General features: G+C 34.3%; 1 protein-coding gene across 1 annotated transcript in view; it reads left to right on the top strand.

Annotated features, from left to right (window-relative positions):
* Positions 1-20919, top strand: part of Rsbn1 (round spermatid basic protein 1) — a 48773-nt gene that overhangs the window by 5127 nt on the left and 22727 nt on the right. Inside the window, exon 2 of the mRNA XM_046458207.1 lies at positions 8047-8720. Within this exon, the coding sequence (XP_046314163.1) occupies positions 8047-8720 (674 nt within the window). The remainder of the gene's footprint in view (positions 1-8046; positions 8721-20919) is intronic.

The following is a 20919-nucleotide window of genomic DNA, read 5'->3' on the forward strand; positions in this document are numbered from 1 at the left end:
GTTTTACCTGTAGAAAAGGAAGTAAAGTGATTTTTAAAGAGGTGAAGTAACATGCTAGAAATTTTTAGCTAATGATAGAACTGAATATTGAACTCAGTTTTTTTTTTTTGACTTATGGTCCAGTTGGCTTTTTTCTTTCTGCCTTACATGTTGAGATTGATAAGTGAACAAAGAGATATTAAAATGTCTTTATTTTTAGTGAGCAGTAGGCTGAAGTCTGAAACCTTAATTTCTTTTTTTTTTAAATATTTATTTTTTAGTTATAGTTGGACACAATACCTTTATTTCACTTATTTATTTTATTTTTACGTGGTGCTGAGGATCGAACCCAGGGCCTTGTGCATGTGAGGCAAGTGCTCTACCGCTGAGCCACAACCCCAGCCCGGAAACCTTAATTTCTTTCTCTCCTTATTACTACTTATAAAAGCATTGAACAGGGGCTGGGGCTGTAGCTCAGTGGTAGAGTGGCATGTGTGAGGCACTGGGTTTGAATCTCAGCAACATATATAAATAAAATAAAGGTCCATCAACTAAACAAAACAAAAAACTTTACAATCAAAAGAAGTAATGCTTTTTAAATACTTTGTTAGTACATTTATGATTTTAATATTTTAGTGTATTTTTAGAAAGAAAAGGAAGGGGAGATTATTCCCTAGCTCTATTCACTGGTGCCATTAAATGATAAGGATGCTTACATAGCACCCCTAAGTCAATCTTCCTTTATCATAGTTTTTCACCTTTTATCAATGACCTAACTGCTATCATAGGGATAGTGTTCCTAAGCCAGAAATTAATGGAAATTTTTGCACTTGTGTCAAAAAGACATTGACAGGAGTTTTGAATCTGGAAACAATTGATTGTTTTTGGTGATAGGGATGGAGGAGAATTTGGATTATAATGAGGAACAAGCAGATCATCTCATTTATCAGGTAACATAACAATGTCCTTAGGGACTGACATTTCTACTGTCCATCCAGAGAGACAAAAATAACTTTATGTAAGGGGTGAAAACTCATCTTTGTGATTATGAAAAATTATATAATGGTTAGTAAGTAAAATATTTTGTTAAGTAAAGTAATACTTAATACACCTCAAGTCCATTTATTGTACCTACTGGATGATTTAATTTATCACCAAGGGAGGGGTCGCAAGAGGAGGTGGAAGAAATAGAGTATAGTTTAGTGTGTAGTATTGGAAGGGTTTGAATTTTTAATTTAGGTGAGAATTTTGATTGTCACCTACTGGCTTTGTGATCTAATATATTAAATACCTCTTGTTTCAGACTGTTTCCTGCTCTGAAGAAGGATTTCTATGTTCATTTCACCAGTTTATTGGCAGATTAAAATGAGATAACATACATGGTCCCTAGCAGACACTTGGTGAACAATAGTTTTCTATCTTCTTTTAGAGATATTTTCTTACATTTTATGTGTTTCTTATGGTATCCCATATTGTGCTATAGCTAGTAATTTCTAGCTCTAATTTCTAGAATTGTAGCCAGTTATTTTAAGGAGTGTTACCTAATACTTTTATTATGATTGTGGTAATCAAGCTGATAAGGTTTTTTATGTCAGATACTATGATGAGGACCTCACATTTATTGTTTCCTTCAATCCTTACAATAACTCTTGAGTTAGACACTAGTATTAATAATATTTTATGATAAGAAAATTGAAGTTTAAAATATTTTTGAGCTTCCCAGAGATCTTAATAAGCAGTAGAGCTGACACGTTAACCTGAATCTAACTGTAAAGCACCTGATTTTATCTTAAATAGCACACTCTGCCTCCAGAATTTATCTGTTTGGGTGAAAAATATAGTAGTTAACATGTAATGAGTATTTGTTATGTTCTAGGACTATGCCAAGTACTTTAAATGCATTTTTCATTTATTCTACATATTAGTTTTGTAAGAAAATATTGTTTCCCCTTCATTTTTTTTAAGAGAGAGAGGAGGAGAGAGAGGGGGAGAGAGAGAGAGAGAGAGAATATTTTTTAATATTTATTTTTCAGTGGACACAACATTTTATTTTATTTTATGTGGTGCTGAGGATCAAACCCAGCGCCCCGCACATGCCAGGTGAGCGCGTTACCACTTGAGCCACATCTCCAGCCCATGTTTCCCCTTCATTTTACCAATGAGAAGCAAGGTACAAAGCTATTAATTCATAAACGGTTATCTGCCTCATTCATTATTGGTAGAAATGCAAAATGGTATGGCTATGTTGGAGGACAGTTTGGTGATTTCTTACAAAATGAAACATGTTCTTACTACCTAACCCAGCAGTTCCACTCCTTGGTATTTACCCAACAGAGTTGAAAACGTGTGTCCACACAAAAACTTGCATATGGAGATCAATAGCAGCTTTATTCATAATTGCCAAAACTTGGAAGCAACCAAGATGTCCTTTGGTAGATGAATGGATACATAAACTGTGGTACAGACATCGGAGCATCAGAACAAGTAAATTATTCTTAATCTTAAATGCATATTACTAAGTGAAAGAAGCCAGTCTGAAAAGGCTATTTACTGTTTGATTCTGGCTAAATTACATTCTGAAAAAGGCAAAGTAAAAGGACAGTGGTTGCTACTGATGAGGTGGAGGGAGTTATGAAAGGCAGACCCCAGGATATTTAGGGCAGTGAAACTACTTTGCATAGATACTGTAATGATGAATCCCTGTCATTGTACTTTGTCCAAACTCACATCAAGGGTGAACCCTAATGTCAACTGTGAACTCAGGTGCTATAAAGATGTAACTATGGTAGGAAGTGTTGATAGTTGGTGGATGGGGGACGATGACACGACGACAACTGTGCATGTATAGGAATGTATAGGAAATCTTTGTAACTTCTACTCAGTTTTGCTGAGAACCTCAAAATGCTCTAAAAAATTAAAAGTCTTAAATGAAAGGCAGGGGAAAAGGTCCTACTGTCAAAGAAGTAGTAGAACAGTGTTTCAATCCTACCCAACTCCTAAACATTAGAATAGGGTAGGAGGGTAGGGTAAAGCAATGAAAAAAAAAATACAATGATTCACAAAAATTTGGCCTTCAAAGTGAGTGTTTTTTTTTTCTTTTTATTAGGTTTTTATATAGAACTGGAAGAACTCCCAAGAAGACAAAAAGTAATATATTTTCAGAAAAAAATTTAAGTTCTTTTCTTTATTATGAATAATAATGGGTAAACAATTCCAATTGTTTTGCTTTTGTAAAACAATCATTTTTAGGAACTGAAGGTACTATATTTTCTAAGGTATAATTCAGGTGTATGAATGGTATTGTAGATTTAAGTTTCGTTATTGAAAAACTAATTTTTTGCATTAATTAAAAAATTTTCAATAGTGTCATATTAAATACATTATGCTGTTTAATAATTGATAACATTAGCATATGTGAATGTACTACTGATAGTGTTATGTATTAATCTTAGTTATAGTGATGTTCTTAAAGATAGCCAACAATTTATTTCTTAAATCAATGTTTGTATTTTCCTCTGCAGAATTACATACTTTTATATTGATTCTTACAGTTAGATATGTGAAAGCTTTCCCTAATATAGGTGCAGTGTAACTCAGCTTCTTGTCTGTAAAGAACTGATGCCAGGGCTGGGTTTGTAGCATAGTGGTAAAGTGCTTTGTTAACAGGCACAAGGCCCTGGATTTGATCCTCTAGCACTACAAAACAACAAATTTGATGCAACAAATTTAGCTTTGTTAGTAAAGTGCTTTGTTAACAGGCACAAGGCCCTGGATTTGATCCTCTAGCACTACAAAACAGCAAATTTGATGCAACAAATTTAGCTTTTGCATTATGGGGAAATACTCAAAATCTGACTTCCTGAATACATTCTCTATTAGAAACTAAAACACTCTACCAGAAATGGAAAGATTGTGGTCTTTAGACATAAAATTTAGACTTTTAAATGTTTTTAATTCAAGGAAAGGCATTTGGTATCTTTCATGCATCAATGGCCAACTTTTCATAATAACTTCCAACAACTTGTCGATACTTATGCTGTTCACAATTAATTGCCTCCACAATAACTTAAGAATAAATTTTGTTTATTCATGGAAATTCGTTAGCAAGCATGGGATCAGTAGTCTCAAATTTCCCCATTTAAAAAAAGACAAGCATGGGGCTGGGGTTGTAGCTCGAGGTAGAGCGCTCGCCTAGCATGCGTGAGGCACTGAGTTCAATCCTCAGCACCACATAAAAATAAAATATAGATATATGGCCACCTATAACTAAAAAATAAATGTTAAAAAAAGACAAGCTTTCTATATCAGCCTTAGAAAAGAGGAAATATTTGAAAAACAGGATTAGTGGGAAGGTAGATTGAAATTTATTTCATATTTAAACTTTTTAATCATGTTATTATATGAGATTATGGTCAGTTTAAGGCCCTTATTATTTCCTTGTACAGTTTTTTTTCTTTTGTGGAGATGGACTAATTGAATGGTTTCCATGTAACTAAATTTTGGAATAAAACCCACAGAGATTTAACCATGTTAGAAATACCATATGGTAAGATGATAGTAATCTAGACACAATGTGTTATAGTCAAGACCATTCCTTCTTGGTGTTAATTTCAGTGGCAGATCTAGGTCACAATTCATCTTCTGCATACCAAATACCTCTTCTGAAGCTTAAAACAACAAGACCTATTCAGAATGAAATATTTTCTTTTCCTGTGGAATCGCTAAAACATTTAGTGGAGTGTAATTAGATGGCTATTTTTAAATTGGCCTTTTATATTTGATGGCATTTAGTTGCTTAGGAGAATTGCCTATATTACTGATTTGGTATTAGAAAAAGTATTTAGATTAATTTTATTTGGTAAGAAACATAAGTGACTTGCTAAGTTTTAACTAATCAAAGATTTAGTTTTACGTAGAATAAAAAATTGACTGCATTTTCTTAGCAGTTTAAGCAATCTGATTTCATGTGTATGATCTCAGTTTAATTACAAATAATGTTTGCAAATGAAGTTTGAAGTTGTTTTTTTGTTTTGTTTTGTTACTTAGCAGTGTTGGGGATCAAACCCGGGGCCTTGTGCATGTTAGGCAAAGGACTCTACTATTGATCTATACCCCTTTCTGTAGGGTTTTCTTTTTAATTGTTCTTAAAAGCAAATATTAGACATAGTGAAAGTTATTTGCCATTTATACGGTGTAAAGTCTTTTGACTTGAACTTTAAAACAGGTTTAAATTTTTAAAAATGTTTTTAATTGTAGATGGACACAATACCTTCATTTTATTTATTTTATGTGATGCTGAGGATGGAACCTAATGCCTCTCATATGCTAAGCAATGCTAAGCAAGTGCTTTACCACTGAGTTACAACCCCTGCCCTAAAATGGTTTTAAACTTTATAGAAGGTTTTATAACTTGTTTTACAACTTATATATTATACCAAGTAAATTCTTTTTGTTGTTGTTGTTGTTAATTTTTTTTTTTTTTTTTTAGTTGTTGATGGACCTTTGTTTTATTTATTTGTTTATATGCAGTACTGAGAATCAAACCCAGTGCCTCCCACATGCTAGGTAGGTGCTCTACCACTGAGCTATAATTGCAGTCCCCCAAGTAAATTCTTTACTTAAAATTATTGGAACTTGTTCTTCCCAGATCTAAGAATAGGATTAATTGGAGTATGTTTGTTAACACTGAATTAATTGAATTATGTCAAAATACTATTGGTTGGTAGATAAATTCTATACAATATTTGCTAGACCAAGCTTAAAGATTGGTTACAACTACACCTGGATTTCTAGCTAGGTGTATTTTGCAACTAGTAAATCAAAGATGCTTTTCTATCCTGGTTATGTCAATCTATGATAATCCTTCAGAAATTTAAATTAAGTTTTTAAATTATAAGGTAATATGTTCATTTTAGAAAACAGAAAAAAGCTGGACATTTATACTCCTGCCACTCATACCATTAATACCACCCTATGATAATACCTTAGTATATATTTCTCCAGACATTTTTCTGTATATGTATTCACATTTCACATACATATACATATTTCTTAAAAATAGGTACTAAAGTCAAGGTACAAAGGTATAAAGTCAGGTACAGAGTCAAGCAAATTTTGTCTTTTCTTCAGGTCCTTTTGGGTAGTTTAAAAAAAAAAAGCTTGGGAGACATGTTTAGGCGTAGATACAGAAGTTGGATCAATTAGCACATATAATTAGGGATAGCATTAGATAGCATTAGAATGGAGAGGAGATGAAGCTAAGGGTAAAATCCTGTGATGTACCTGGATTTAAGTATAGGTACATGGGAAGAGACCAGAAAGACTGGGATACAGGTTTCCAAGATTTTAAGAATGATATAGTGATAAAAATATTTACTAAGGTCCTTTGCTTCTCTCTAGAATATTTCCTCCTAAATCTTCATATGCTCATCTTATTATTTAGGACTGAGTCTAAATATCACCTCGTAAAAAGAGCTTCTCCAGCATCTAGAAAAACCTACTTATGGGCTGGGGTTGTGGCTCAGCGGTAGAGCGCTCGCCTAGCATGTGCGAGGTGCTGGGTTCGATCCTTAGCACCACATAAAAATAAATAAATAAAAGGTATTGTGTTCAACTACAACTAAAAAATAAATATTAAAAAAAAGAAAAACCTACTTATTACTAACTGTACTTTCTTTTCCTTGTTTGATCAGATTGTAATATTTAAGAGAGTAAGACCGGGCATGGTAGCTCATGCCTGCAATTCCAGCGACTTCAGAGGCAAAGGCAGAAGGATCACTAGTTCAAAGCTAACCTCAGCAATTTAGCAGGCCCTAAGCAACTTAGTGAGACTCTGTTTCAAAATAAAATAATAAAAAAAGGACTGGTGATGTGGCTCAGTGGCAAATTGCCTTGGGTTCAATACCTCATACCAAACAAAACTAAACAGAGAGAGTAGGGATTCTACCTGTCTTAACCATTATATCCTTAGTGCCCAGATATATACCTGGCAAATGAATGTCTAATATAAAAATGGGATCAGAATATACCTGTATCTAGTGCTTTGGAATGAAAGGTAAGATATATATCACTGAGCTCAGTGCTTACAGTTTAGAGAGGAGGTGAAAAATTAAATATGTGATAACATGGAGTATGATAAGTGCTGTGGTAGAAGTACAGTGCTAAGGGAGCAGGGAGCAGGAATAGCTATTGCTACATATTCCCTTAGGTAGGGGAGGAGTTGTTAGAGTAAGCTTTCTAGAAGAGTAACATTGTAAGCATTTTGTAACCTTATAATTTGTATGTCAATTCTTTTCATCTATGGTGTATAATGGCTGGGTAATATTTTATAATGTGTAAATATCAGAGTTTAATCGGTTCCTGATTATTAGGGGTTTAGATTAGGTTTTTGTTGTTTTAAATAATACAGTCATTGATATCTTTATAGATCTTCAATTATTTTTCTTAAGTAATTTTGACTTGGAATTGGAGTTTGAGGTCTGAGAATTGTAAATATTTTCAGGGATTTTGATATATATCATCAAGTTTTCCTCCATTTTTGAGGTTGTATATAATTTATAATTATAAGAACAATAATAGAGAATGAATCCTGCTTCTAAGAAATACCTCCCTCTAACAAAAACAAAAACCCATATACCAAAAAACAATGACAATTTCGTAGGCAAGATTTTGTCATTTTGTTTTATGACTTAATTCACTGTTGTTTGATTAGCCTATAGATAATTTATAGACTTAACAGTAAATATGAAATATGACAAGCTTCAATTTAAATTTTACAAAGTTTACTGAACAAATATTTTATACAATATGTCAGATTTGAAATTACTTGGATATTTAGGGTTTTTTTTGTGTGTGGGGTAGGTACTGGGGATTGGATCAGGGGCACTAGACCACTGAGCCACATCCCCAGGTGTTAGTTTCATTTGTTTCCTGAGGCTCTAAGTTGTAATAGCAAATTCTGAGAATTGAGAGGAGGCTGTTTGATTTGAGTAGCTTTTTAGTACCTTAAGAAGCTTGTATGTTGACATTAGTCCTAGCAACTAACTTTTTTTTAATTATTGTGGCCAGAAACACCAGATGAAAATGGTAAAACCCAGAGAGCTGATGATTTTGTCTTGAAGAAAATAAAGAAGAAAAAGAAAAAGAAACATCGAGAAGACATGCGAGGAAGACGCCTTAAAATGTACAATAAGGAAGTACAAACCGTCTGTGCTGGCCTGACCCGCATCAGTAAGGAAATTCTCACCCAAGGACAAATAAATAGCACTTCAGGAGTTAATAAGGAGTCCTTCAGGTATCTGAAAGATGAACAGCTGTGCCGATTAAATTTGGGCATGCAAGAATATCGGGTACCCCAGGGAGTACAAACACCTTTTATGACTCACCAGGAACATTCTATTCGTAGAAATTTCTTAAAAACAGGTACTAAATTTAGCAACTTTATTCACGAGGAACACCAGTCCAATGGTGGTGCTCTTGTCCTTCATGCTTACATGGATGAACTCTCATTTTTGTCTCCAATGGAGATGGAGAGATTTTCTGAGGAGTTTCTTGCTTTGACATTCAGTGAAAATGAGAAAAATGCTGCTTACTATGCTTTAGCAATAGTGCATGGAGCGGCTGCTTATCTCCCAGACTTCTTGGATTACTTTGCTTTTAATTTCCCCAACACTCCAGTGAAAATGGAAATTCTGGGCAAGAAAGATATTGAAACAACAACCATTTCAAATTTTCACACTCAGGTAAGGTAAAATTATTATTATTTAGTAAATATAGTATCTCAACAATGTTGTCTTCATTCTGCTGCGTAGCTCACATCACCACAGTTTGATTGATAATGGTACTTGAAATTGTTCCTCCAGTTGTAAAGTCTTAATTACTGAGGTCTTTGGGTGGAGCTTTTATTTGCTTGAAGAAATGCTTTATACATATTATGCTTCATTACAAGTCTATGGAAAACCAACTTGAAAACTAATTCAGTCTTTCACAAATCAGCTTATTTAGTGTGGAGGATATGATTTAGATCTGATAGCCTTGGTAACTTTAGTTAAGACTTTTGGTCATAATCATAGAACATGTGAGGATATTAATCTATTTATTGGCCAGGTTTTAGTTGGGTTTGTTTCTCTTCTTTCAGTAACTTGTTGGCAGTCTATCCCAGAAATATACCCCATTTATGTGACTTGGGAGTGTCACTAGGAAGACCGCCATAGTCTCTGCTCCTTCTGCCTATGCACTCTAGTAGGTGAAGATATTTTTTAAAGCCTTGCTTAGGCAGCTAGGCTTAAGTCAGCAGGGAAACATTGCCTTCCTAACCAGTTTTTAACCAAACATTTTTTCAATGAGGTTATTTTAGGGCATTAAGAAGTTAATAATGTATCCAAGTTTTTTCTTGCTTGCTTTCCTCATAAGGATTGTGAATATGAATGGTCAGCTATAAGTTTATACTGTTTATACTGTAAATTTAAATTTAGTAGAGACTGTTTCACTTTTTAGAGATTCATGATTATATAGCCTCTTTTTTTCAGGTTATCTAGTAATTTGCTGCCATTCTTTTCCCTTAGGGTTTTTTTTTTTTTCCTCTTTTTTAAAGGTAAATAAACTGTTGTAAAAATAAGACTCTCAGCTGCTTACATTATAGTGGTTTCAAGCCACTTAGATTTATCTGAACCCTCCTCTAACATGAATCTTTTTAGTAAGTCTCAACATCTTTGCCTCCAGTGAGGGGAGTATCCAGTTTAGATTTATGAGCCTCAGAATTTCTCTAATTGAAGTTCTCTCTGCAGTAGAGAGAGCAGGAGCAGCCAATCTGGAGAGGTCGCAAGATGGGGCTGCCCAAGATGTTGGAACACGATGTGCAATAAAGGGCTTCGTCTTGGATTTTGGCCTTGTTACCACAATCAGGTACCGAAGTGCTGACTTTTGTAGTAGATTTTCTTTTTCTTTTTCTTTTTTTTTTTTTTTTTTAAGGAATTTTTCCCTTCAAAGGTTAAGGAATCCTATTTTTATAAATATTGCAGAAGAGACTAAAAACAATTCTGATGTAGTTCATAATTCCCGTAAGTCCCTACTTAACAAAGAAAGAAATTGCTGAGAGCAGAGTTAACATGATCTATCCCTTTTTCAGTTTAGAGAAATGCAGCAAATTTTCTGATAGACCAGCAAGCATATTTGAGAAATAACCCAGAAATTTGGGGGCATGTCCTGGCTTTGTAAGGGTGACTATTTAACTTTCCTATTGTACTATATTGGATCAAGTTTATGTGTCAACCCAGTCTAAATAGTTAATAAAAGAAGACATCTTGAAATATTCCCTGCTGATTTTTGTCCTCCAGTTTTTTAAAATGGAGCTGAAATTTAAATGACTGTACCAACAACTTACCTTGAGATTTACTTTGAGTTTTCTAAAATAACAACTTTAAAATAACAAATCGCATTATTACATTATATTGAACACTTTCACCACATATGAATATTGAGGACTATTGAATGGGTCTTGTACTCTGGTGGTCCTGGAACTTAATATTATTTATGAATTTTCAGCCATTGGAGAGAAGTATTAGGCAAATTTAGGAGGTTGAATTAGCCCATGAAGCTTTAAATTTGCATCTATAAAATCTTTCACAGATACTGGGATAGATGCTAGCACAATAATTCAGATTTGTTTAGTAGAAATGCTTTCAAATTCACATCTGAATATTTTAAATAACGGCGGGGGTGGGGCATAGTAAGCAATTTTATCTATGTTATGCATTGAAGAAACAGGCTTTGGATGTGTATGATGTTATCCAAGGTCATAGAGCTAGAAAGTAGAAGTCAAGATGGAAACCTAGGCTGTCTGAACAATGTTCACAACATTTTGCCCTATTCTCTCTTTTACTTCAGCTATGGGAGAAGAAATTAGTGCTTTTATTTATCTACGCTGTGGTCAATGAAATTAAAGTATCTCAGTTTAAAACAAAATTCAAAAGGCTTTGTTTTTAATATTTTTAACAACTACCTTTAGATTAGGGGGAATTAAATGAATTCCTAGGGTATTTTTACGAAGTCTTACAAAGTTTTATTAACTTACAAATAAGATCAAGTAAAATTTTTAATTACCTTAGAGACATAGCTATTAGAAGTTGTTTGTTTAAATGTATAGCTATAATAATTATTCATGACTATATTTATGGAGAACCTACCGTGTACTGGATACTCAGTTCTTAAAAGGACCAATTCATGAAATCAGATTAGTGGGAGAGATGAATAAACCAGCAATTATAATGCAGTTTAAGTAGTAGAGACTTGCAGTGAGGAAAATCCTACCATGGAGAGGGAAGCACAGTTACTTACATCAGACTTTAAGTGATTAGAAAAGGCATTTTAAGGCATGTGATGCTTGAGTATAATGTTGAAAGCAGATTAGTACTTAGCTTAGTAGGAACATTTTTAATCAAAGGGAATAATAGCCAATGTAGATGTACAGAGGGAATTTGAGAATGTGCCACATTCAGGGAGCTGTAAATAGCTTAAATAGGGCAAGAGGACATGCTTGCTGTAAAGGGGTGGTTGGAGTTGGGGGTGGGGTAGCATGAATGAATGAAAATCAAGAGTGTGGAGAGTGTTACATACCTTAATATACTTTTTCCTAAAGGTAATGGGAGAGGTATTAATGAATTTTATCAATTTATGTTTGCGAAGATTACAAGGAAATGTGGAGGATGAGATTGAGGGAAATATGTGATGGCAAGCAAGAGTACTGGTTAGGTTGGGATAGTCATTAGGTCAAGAATGATCCATGCCCAAACTGGTATTGACACTAGAGAGAAAAGAATAAGATTTTGAGAATTACAAAATAGAGATTAAGTGGACTTTGTGAAAGAGAGGAAGAGTCTTAAGATGGGGTTTGGACAAAGAGAGGATAGGATGGTGCTGCATACAGGGTTGAAAAAGCTTGGGAAGTAAAAAAAAAAAAGCTTGGGAGATATGTTTAGGCTGGAGGTGCAGAAGTTGGATCAATTAGCATATATAATTAGGGATAGCATTAGAATGGAGAGGAGATGGAGCTAAGGGTAAAATCCTGTGATGTACCTGAATTTAAGTATAGGAACATGGGAAGAGACCAGAAAGACTGGGATACAGGTTTCCAAGATTTTAAGAATGATAGGGTGGTAAAAATATTACTAATTGTATGAGGGATCCAGTAAGATAAAGATGGAAAAGTGTTAGGTTGATCAATTAGTAATTTAATTGGAAACATTATCAAGACCAGTGCTTTGCAAACCCTGGACATTGAATTATTGTCCTTGCTACTCAAAGTGTGCTTGTGATATGAATTTGGCACCTCTGGGATGCTTGTTAGAAATGCAGTCTCATTTTTACTCAGATCCTCTGAGTCATAATTTGCATTTTAAAAGATCCCCAGATGATTCGTAAGCACATTAAAGTTTGAGAATCACTACTTTAGAATTCATCTGCTCTAGCAAAAGGAAATAAAATGTAGGTTTGTTTTGTGCAAGAAAAATTATAGCTTCTGTTACTTTTATATATTTTTAGATTATTGTAATGGCTAAAGCTAGGATCCACTTATAGAACCTTTTTTTTTTTCCTTTTAACTTTTTATAATACTCAAATATTCTAACATCAAAGGAAGTATTTCATGATATCACTTTTACACCAGGCCAATACTTATTTGTTTACTGAAATTTCAGCAGTTTGGAGTTTCAGCTAACTTATTAAATTTGTTTCTAATCTAAAGGGCTACATGTATGTATTCAGGTCTAAGTTTTATTGGCTAACTATCAGTTTGAACTAAAAAAATCCCAAGTGTTAATGGGACCGGTTTCATTTGGTGGAGAAAAATTAATGTTCACATTGAAATGTACTTCTCTTAAGAAAAAATCTATACAAACACACACACTTTAATAGGAATGAATGTAATTTATTATGTTTTTGATTAGGCATTGTATCTTGTAATTACAATACTGGCTATCTGAAAGAATTTTAAGCAGCTTTAAACTTTGAATTATTATAACTGCAAGACTATGGGATCCTTGGCTCCCCCTTTTTATAAAAATTCTATTGCAGCAGATAAACTGATTAGAATTTCAGATCTTTGGGTTATCTTATGGACTAACAGGGCTTTAAAAAAGGAAAGAGCCATTTTTCAAGTACCATTTTATAAATGAAAAAGGTCATAATTTAGTTGGGATCTTCTCCCAGGACTATTTAATAATGGCAGATCTTCAGAGAGGAATTATTTTTCTGCTGTCTCTGAATGATATAATATCCTATAGGGTAGGGGATAGGAAATTTTAATATGCATATAATTCAACTGGGAGTTTTGTTAATGTGCAGATTTTGATTTTTGGAGGGCAAGGGCGGGATTTTATAGTTTACCAGGTCTCAGCTGATGCCGATATTTCTGGTCCATGGACCAGCAAGGTCTAAGTCTTAAACTCTACAAATGAATTGCAAATGAAAACAATAACAAAGACTAAAAATATAGTGAAATTAGTCAGGGGTAGTGCACATTTATAAATTCCAGCAATGTGGGAGGCTGAAGCAGGAGGATCAAAAGTTTTAAGACCAGCCTGGGCAATTTAGCGAGACCCTGTCAAAGAGCCTGGCTCAGTGATGCACACCTGTAATCTGGTCGGGTAGGAGGTTAAGGCAGGAGGGTCTCATGAACCTGGACAACTTGGCGAGAACCTGTTTCAAAATAGAAAATAAAAAGTGATAGGGATCCAGATTTGTGGTAGAGTGCCCCTGGATTCAATCCCTAGTTGTAAAATAAATAAATACATAGTGAAGTTAAATGGGAATTGTTTTAAATATCACCATCTGAGAATGGTATCTTATAGGAACTAAGTAATTGAAGTGTGTATATGGAGAAGAATCAAGAATCAGGTTTATGTATGCTGCGGGGGATACTGGCAAATGTGCATGTTTTAATTTATTTTTTAAAAACCCTTCTGTGTATATAATATAGAGGATTCTCACTGAAAAGCATGGTGTTTTAACTTTATTAATGTAGCAGTAGTTCTTAGTTACTTTTATTACTCTATAAAATGGTAATATTTTGTAGGATTAGAGTATCCAACTTTAATGCCTACTGTTTCAGAGAAAAACAAAAAATGTTATTTCCCCATTGAGTGTTGGGGTAAGGCCTTAAATGGGCTTATTATATACTCTCTGATCTTTGATTAATGTAATTAACATTTTATAGTAAATTGGTAGTGCTAATAAAGAATGAAACTAGTAGAGTTTATAGTAAATTGATAGTACTAATAAAGAGTAGAACTTGAAGAATGTGTGTTGGGGAAATAACTGAACCTTTAAGGAACTCTGCATATCAGTGCATTGTATAAAATGAGAAATAATTATTTTAAGTAGTTGGCTTTATAAAACCACATAAATAAAAGTGGTGGGTTGGATTCTATTTTTCTCTTATTCTAAGTAAATAAAGCTTGTTATAAACTCAGTTGACCCACTCATACCATTTTCACTGTTTGTTTCAAAGTGGGAATTCCTTTCCTACTAACAGGTGACAAGGTTGGGAAGATTGCTGGCTAGAGTTTTCTTTTCTGTTTTTTAAGCATTTAGTTTAAATAAGCTTCTTCCTGAAACATGAGTTCTGTGGAATAATGAACCCCTACCCTCTTTTCACCCCATACACAGGGTTTCCATATAGTGAGTTTCTGCTTGGTGTTTCTTGAGTTTTAACTGATGTATGATGACATTTTTTTTTAAGTTGTTGATGGACACAATAACTTTATTTTATTTATTTATTTTTTATATATTGCTGAGGATCGAACCCAGTGCCTCACACATGCTAGGCAAGCGCTCTACCACTGAGCTACAACCCCAGTCCCATGACTTTTTTTTTTTTTTAAGAAGTGTTAGGCCAGGTGCAGTGGCAGACACTTGTAATCCCAGCAGCTCAGGAGACTGAGTCAGGAGGATCGCCGAGTTCAAAGCCAGCCTCAACAATTTAGCAAAGCCCTAAGCAACTCAGTGAGGCCCTGTCTCTAAATAAAATACAAAATAGGGCTGGGGATGTGGCTCAGTGTTGAGTGCTCTGAATTCAATTCCCGGTACCCCCCCACTCCTGCCCCACCGCCAACAGAGAAGTGCTGCTTATAGGGGACAGAGTCAAGCTTGCATAGCTTTCAGAAAATTATACAGGATAACTTTGTCGAGTTTCTAATCTAAAGGATTACATACATGTTGACATAGAGCAATATGTATATTTAAAGATAATTATTTGATATTTTATAGCTATTGTAAATGCATTAAATATTTTGAATGCATGTAAAGCTAACTACTATTTTCATATAGGTATATTTCCCTTGATTCCACATTTTTCTTCCTCCCCACTATAGTCTTCTGATTTTAATAAAAGTGTGAGTTTTCCCTGGCATATGTCTTTGGCTTCCATGGAAGTTTTACTTTTTTCTGTTCTTTGGTCTCTACTTAACTCCTTCCAGTCTTTACTTTTGTTTCTTCCTCCATTATGCCTAATAGATACACAATGAGAAGCTGTGAAACACAGTTTGTTTTTTTTGCTTTCAGATGTCATTTCCAGGCCAGAGTGTCCCAGACTTGCCAGATTCAAAGAATAATCTGGAGTTCCTAGTTTAAAATATATATTAGAATCTGAGGGTTTTTTCCTGGACATTTTGAGTCATTGAATCTGGAGCAAGGCCTGAGATAATTTACTCAAGGTGATTTCTCTGATCAGGCAAGTTTAAGAAACACATTTTACACCACATATGTCGTCTACCATTCTCTAATTCCTTTCATTTGGTTTGTAGGTACTATCTTCTTAGAATTTCGTTGCATTATAATCTAGGAGACAATGTTGTCTAACTTCTACACAGTACAATTGAAAAAAAATTTTATGTATTCATTCGGGATCTTATTTGTTTATAAGGTTTCATAAGGCTTCCTGTTGGGCCTTCAGCATTGCCTAGGAAGCTTGCGGTTTTTCTTCGGTCTGCCTGTTTGCTTGTTCTTCATAATGACTATTCAAAGTTTTTATCCGTATGTGTTTTTTCTTCATTTCTTCCTGTTATAAATAGAGAAGATATTCTGGTTTTTCTTCAAAGACTAATCCTTCTACTTGTGTTCTGGATTTCATCTCTAGGCCTGTTTAGGATTTTTAAAAAATTGTCATAAATATACATAACATAAAATTTGCCATTTTAAATGTATAATTCTATGGCATTAATTACACTCTCAATGTTGTAGAACCATCACCATTGTACATTTCTAAAACTTTTTCCATCATCCCAAATAGAAATATTGTATCTATTTGCTTAGGATCTTTTTTTTTTAAATTTTTTATTGTTGGTTGTTCAAAACATTACATAGTTCTTGATATATCATATTTCGCACTTTGATTCAAGTGGGTTATGAACTCCCATTTTTACCCCGTATACAGATTGCAGAATCACATCAGTTACACATCCATTGATTTACGTATTGCCATACTAGTGTCTGTTGTATTCTGCTGCCTTTCCTATCCTCTACTATCCCCCCTCCCCTCCCCTCCCCTCTTCTCTCTCTACCCCCTCTACTGTCATTCATTTCTCCCCCTTGTATTATTTTCCCCTTTCCCCTCACTTCCTCTTGTATGAAATTTTGTATAACCCTGAGGGTCTCCTTCCATTTCCATGCAATTTCCCTTCTCTCTCCCTTTCCCTCCCACCTCTCATCCCAGTTTAATGTTAATCTTGTTCTCATGCTCTTCGTCCCTACTCTGTTCTTAGTTACACTCCTTATATCAAAGAAGACATTTGGCATTTTTTTTTTAGGGATTGGCTAGCTTCACTTAGCTTGCTTAGGATCTTGAATGATAGTTACACATCCCCATTTCTTCAAACTTTTCCTCCTCCATTTCAAATAAATAAAAGTATAAATTGTACTAAATGAATTAATGCTTTGTGTCTTTCACTTTTTAAAAAAATAATTAACTTTTCCTTTCTCCCCAGAAGGTAAATCTTCATTTTGAATTTCTAGTTTATCATGTTTATTTTACTACCTTATATATGTTTTGAGGGTCCCCAGTTAAACTGGGGTTCTAGTACCAGAGCAACTAGCATCCCTGCCCTAATGAGAAATAAAGGGGAAATGGATATAGGTGTTTACAGTGTGCCTTTCATGGGATACTTTTACCTGGTAGACGGCCTAATGCCTATTTGTTTGATCTTCACAGAAAATTTCCTTATATATGTATATCCTTATGGCTCTTATCTGATCCATCTCTAGTTTTTGCCTGCCTGCCCATCACTGTGGTGCTGGGAGCCTAACTTTGTGTTCCCCCTGGTTTCCTGGGGAAACACCAGGCTTTTGTTGTTCCTGGTTCTTTAGATGGCAGGCTCCAAATTCTATTTTTTTTTTTAATATTTTTTTAGTCATAGGTGGACACAATGTCTTTATTTTATATTTATGTAGTGCTAAGGATCGAACCCAGTGCCTCGTGCATGCTAGGCGAGTACTCTACCTCTGAGCCACAACCCCAGCCCTCCAAATTCAGTATAATACCATCAATAGGAAAAAAGTTCAAACGCTTTTTACTTACAGATCCTAGATAGGGAGGGCACAAGAGTTAGGAGGGTAGTCCTCTGTCCTCAGGTTATTTGAGGCAAGAATGAAGAGTCAGGCAAAGAGGGAGACAGAGAAGGGATTTGCTGTGCTAAAACATAAAACAACATATGTAACTATGTTTTAAAATTTAATAAATAATATATTGCATGTATCATTCTTCAAGTTGTTTTGGTTCAGTATTGTTTTATGAGGTTATGTTGATTCATGTATTCATTTTATTTTTTGGAGGTGGAGTTTACTGGGGGTTGAACCTAGGGCCTCATATATGGTAGGCAAGCACTCTACCACTGAGCTACATCCCCAGTCCCCTAGTTACTTCATTTTAACCACTATATTTAATTAAATTGTTATGAGTATATCATAGTTCATTGGATTTCTATTTTTTTCTTTTCCTGTTCTAGCATTCTATAACTATTACTTGGCTCAAGTAAGACCTCACATGTATGAAATTCTTCTACTATAACATTTGGTTAGTAGTTTAGATAGATATAGAATTTTAGGTTGGAGGTCATTTTTCTTCAGATTTATGTAGGCATTTTTCCAATGTCTTCAAGCTTCTAATCTCCTATTGAGAAAGCCAGTGTTGTCATGATTCTGGATCCTTTTTGGGTATCCTGTTTTTTCCTCTGGAATCCTTCAAAACCAAGCATAATATAAGGTGCTTTCAGATAGATCTTTTTTCCTTTATTTAAAAAAATTACTATGAATATTTCATACATACAGAAAAGTATAAGTAATGAAGAATTCTTCAACTGAGAACCCCCACAATTTTTATTCCCATTGGCTACAATTCTTAAAACTGAGTTATAAAAGGAGGTAAGTGATTAAGGGAATTTTGCTTAATCCCCTGCTTTCAGTATAACAACTCTCTCTTATAGCTGATATCCTCATGTCTGTAGTCCTTTTGATTTATTTTCTCTAAAAATTGATAAAGTAAGAAAAGGAGTCTCCTTGGTTTTTAGTTGCTTGCTTTGTTTCCTTCCTTCTATGATACTTAGCCTTTCCATGGTTCTGCAGCACAAACTGGCTTCTTGAATTCCTCTGTACCAGTACTCAGTATTACATTTTTTCAACTAATTTTCATATAACTTTTAAACTTTCAACTAATTTTCATATAACTTTTAAACTTTCAAAGATATTTTGGTAGTTTTTCTTTTCTTTGACTTTCTGGAATGTATAGCCTTTCTATGTTACTGTCACTTGATTGGAATTTTGATAAGGAACAGAGATAAATCATATGCTCAATCTGTCATGTTTAAATCATAGGCCTTTTTACTGTTTCACCAGGTTCTTCCCATTAGTATTAAAATATGATTCCTCGCAATCTCTTTATTTTTGTAGGGGGACCAACAAAGGAGTTTGATAGAATGTTCTTCACCAAATAAGGCAGGGGATAAGGTTTCAAAGGTGGAGTCTTGCTTTGTGATGTCTTGTGGTCAGCGGATTGATTGACCACTTGGCAAGTCATACCCATCTCAGGTGCTCTGTGGGATCATTAGCAGAGCAAGTGGAGAGGCGAACTAGCATTACCCAGCCCAATCAGTGTGCAATGCCAGACCTGTCCTCTCATATGGCTATAGTGCACATAGCTCACACACACAGCCTATGGATGGCTTGTGACAATTATCCATGATTTCTGAGGAATTGAATGCCTTTTTTCCCTTTCTCCACTAGACCAGTGGGAGGCAGATAGTCTAACTACTTAATACTGAATTTACCTATATGAAAACTTTACTAAGACATATGGGAGATACAAGAGAGGCTATGGGATACCAGGACATTCTAATCAGTCCACTCAGCATTCACAGTGTTTTAAAAAAAACAAAACAAAACTATTTTTGGATAAAGGGAATCAATATAAATATGACACTTTTCCTAAACTGCAAATTGAACACCATCTCCCCCAAAATATAAATAGTTGATTTTTCTGGGACAACCAAGCTAGTAAGCTAATTTTGAAGTTTTTATGAAAAAAATAGGCAAGTACAGCCAGAAAAGAAATATAATGATGGAGGAGTTTCCTGCCAGATCGCAATACATTCTGAAGATTTAATTATTAAGTTAATGTATATTAGTTTAAGAACACTGTTCAATGAATCAGAAAATTAAGTCCAGAAATAGATCAAAATACATAGAGGTATTTGATATATAAAAATATAACATAATCATATCACTAGTGGCAGAGAAAAAAGAGAGTGTTAGGAAATCTGGATACCTACTTAGTATTTATTTTTGTATCCATATCACTGTATTCCAAGGTAAACTGCAAATGGGATCAAAGATTTAAATGTAAAAAATGGGGACATAAAAGAAGACATGGAAAACTTCTATTATAATTTTGAAATGGGAAAGGTCTTTTGAAGTCTTATCCCCCAAATGGAAAGCATGGTAGATAAAGTCATAAAACAAGTTATGAAAATTATTTACAACATATATCACCGACAGAGCATTAACTTCCCTAAGAACCCTAGTATAGATAAATACCAACAACCCAGTATGAAAATAAGCAATATGAATAGATAGGGTCATTTTTAACCTCTAAAATACACATCTTCACTCCTGATAAAAAAGAAATTAAAACTATCAACATGATAAAATTTTCTTATCGAATTGTTAAACATTCAAAATTTTGACAAGATTGTGTCATTGAAGTGTGGGACAACACATACTTTTTTTCTATTGTTCATGGGAATCCATTTATACAGCCTGTACGGTCTTTCCATCTTAAACACTCTCCCTTGATCCCATTTCACTTTCTGTCGATCTAATTTTCACAGCCAAACTTTTTAGAAGAATTATTTATGTTCGCTGTCCTCACTTTCTCATCGCTTCTCAGATCATACAAATTTGATTTCTATCCCCATGATTTCTTCAAAACACCAAATGAGCATTTTTCATCTTTTTTTTTTAAACTGAAAGTGCCAGCAGCATTTTGACCAAGTTTTTCATGAACTATTTTCTTAACATTGCTTCTTAATCTCTCTATTTAACTGTTCCTTTACTTTTTTCTTTTTCTTTCTTTTTTTTTTTCTTTGCCAGTATCCCCCACCCCCACCTTTTTTTTAACCAAAACTTTCTAAGGCCTCCTCTCTTTGAACTCTATGACTTTTCTCTAGTGAGATCTCTTAATTCTAAGGTTTCAGTTACTGCTGGTGAATAGGATTTATATTCTTAGGTAAGACTCTTCTAATTCCAAACCCAGTAGCCTTATTTTTACAGGGTGTAGGGGAGTACTGGGGATTGAATTTAGGGGCACTCAACCATTAAGCCACATCCCCAGCCCTATTTTGTATTTTTATTTAGAGACAGGATCTCACTGAGTTGCTCAACGCCTCGCTGTTGCTGAGG

Source organism: Marmota monax, unplaced genomic scaffold (genome assembly GCF_021218885.2).
Source record: "Marmota monax isolate L192 unplaced genomic scaffold, Marmota_monax_Labrador192_F-V1.1 WCK01_AAM20220418_F8-fsc00087, whole genome shotgun sequence".
Classification (NCBI taxonomy): domain Eukaryota; kingdom Metazoa; phylum Chordata; class Mammalia; order Rodentia; family Sciuridae; genus Marmota; species Marmota monax.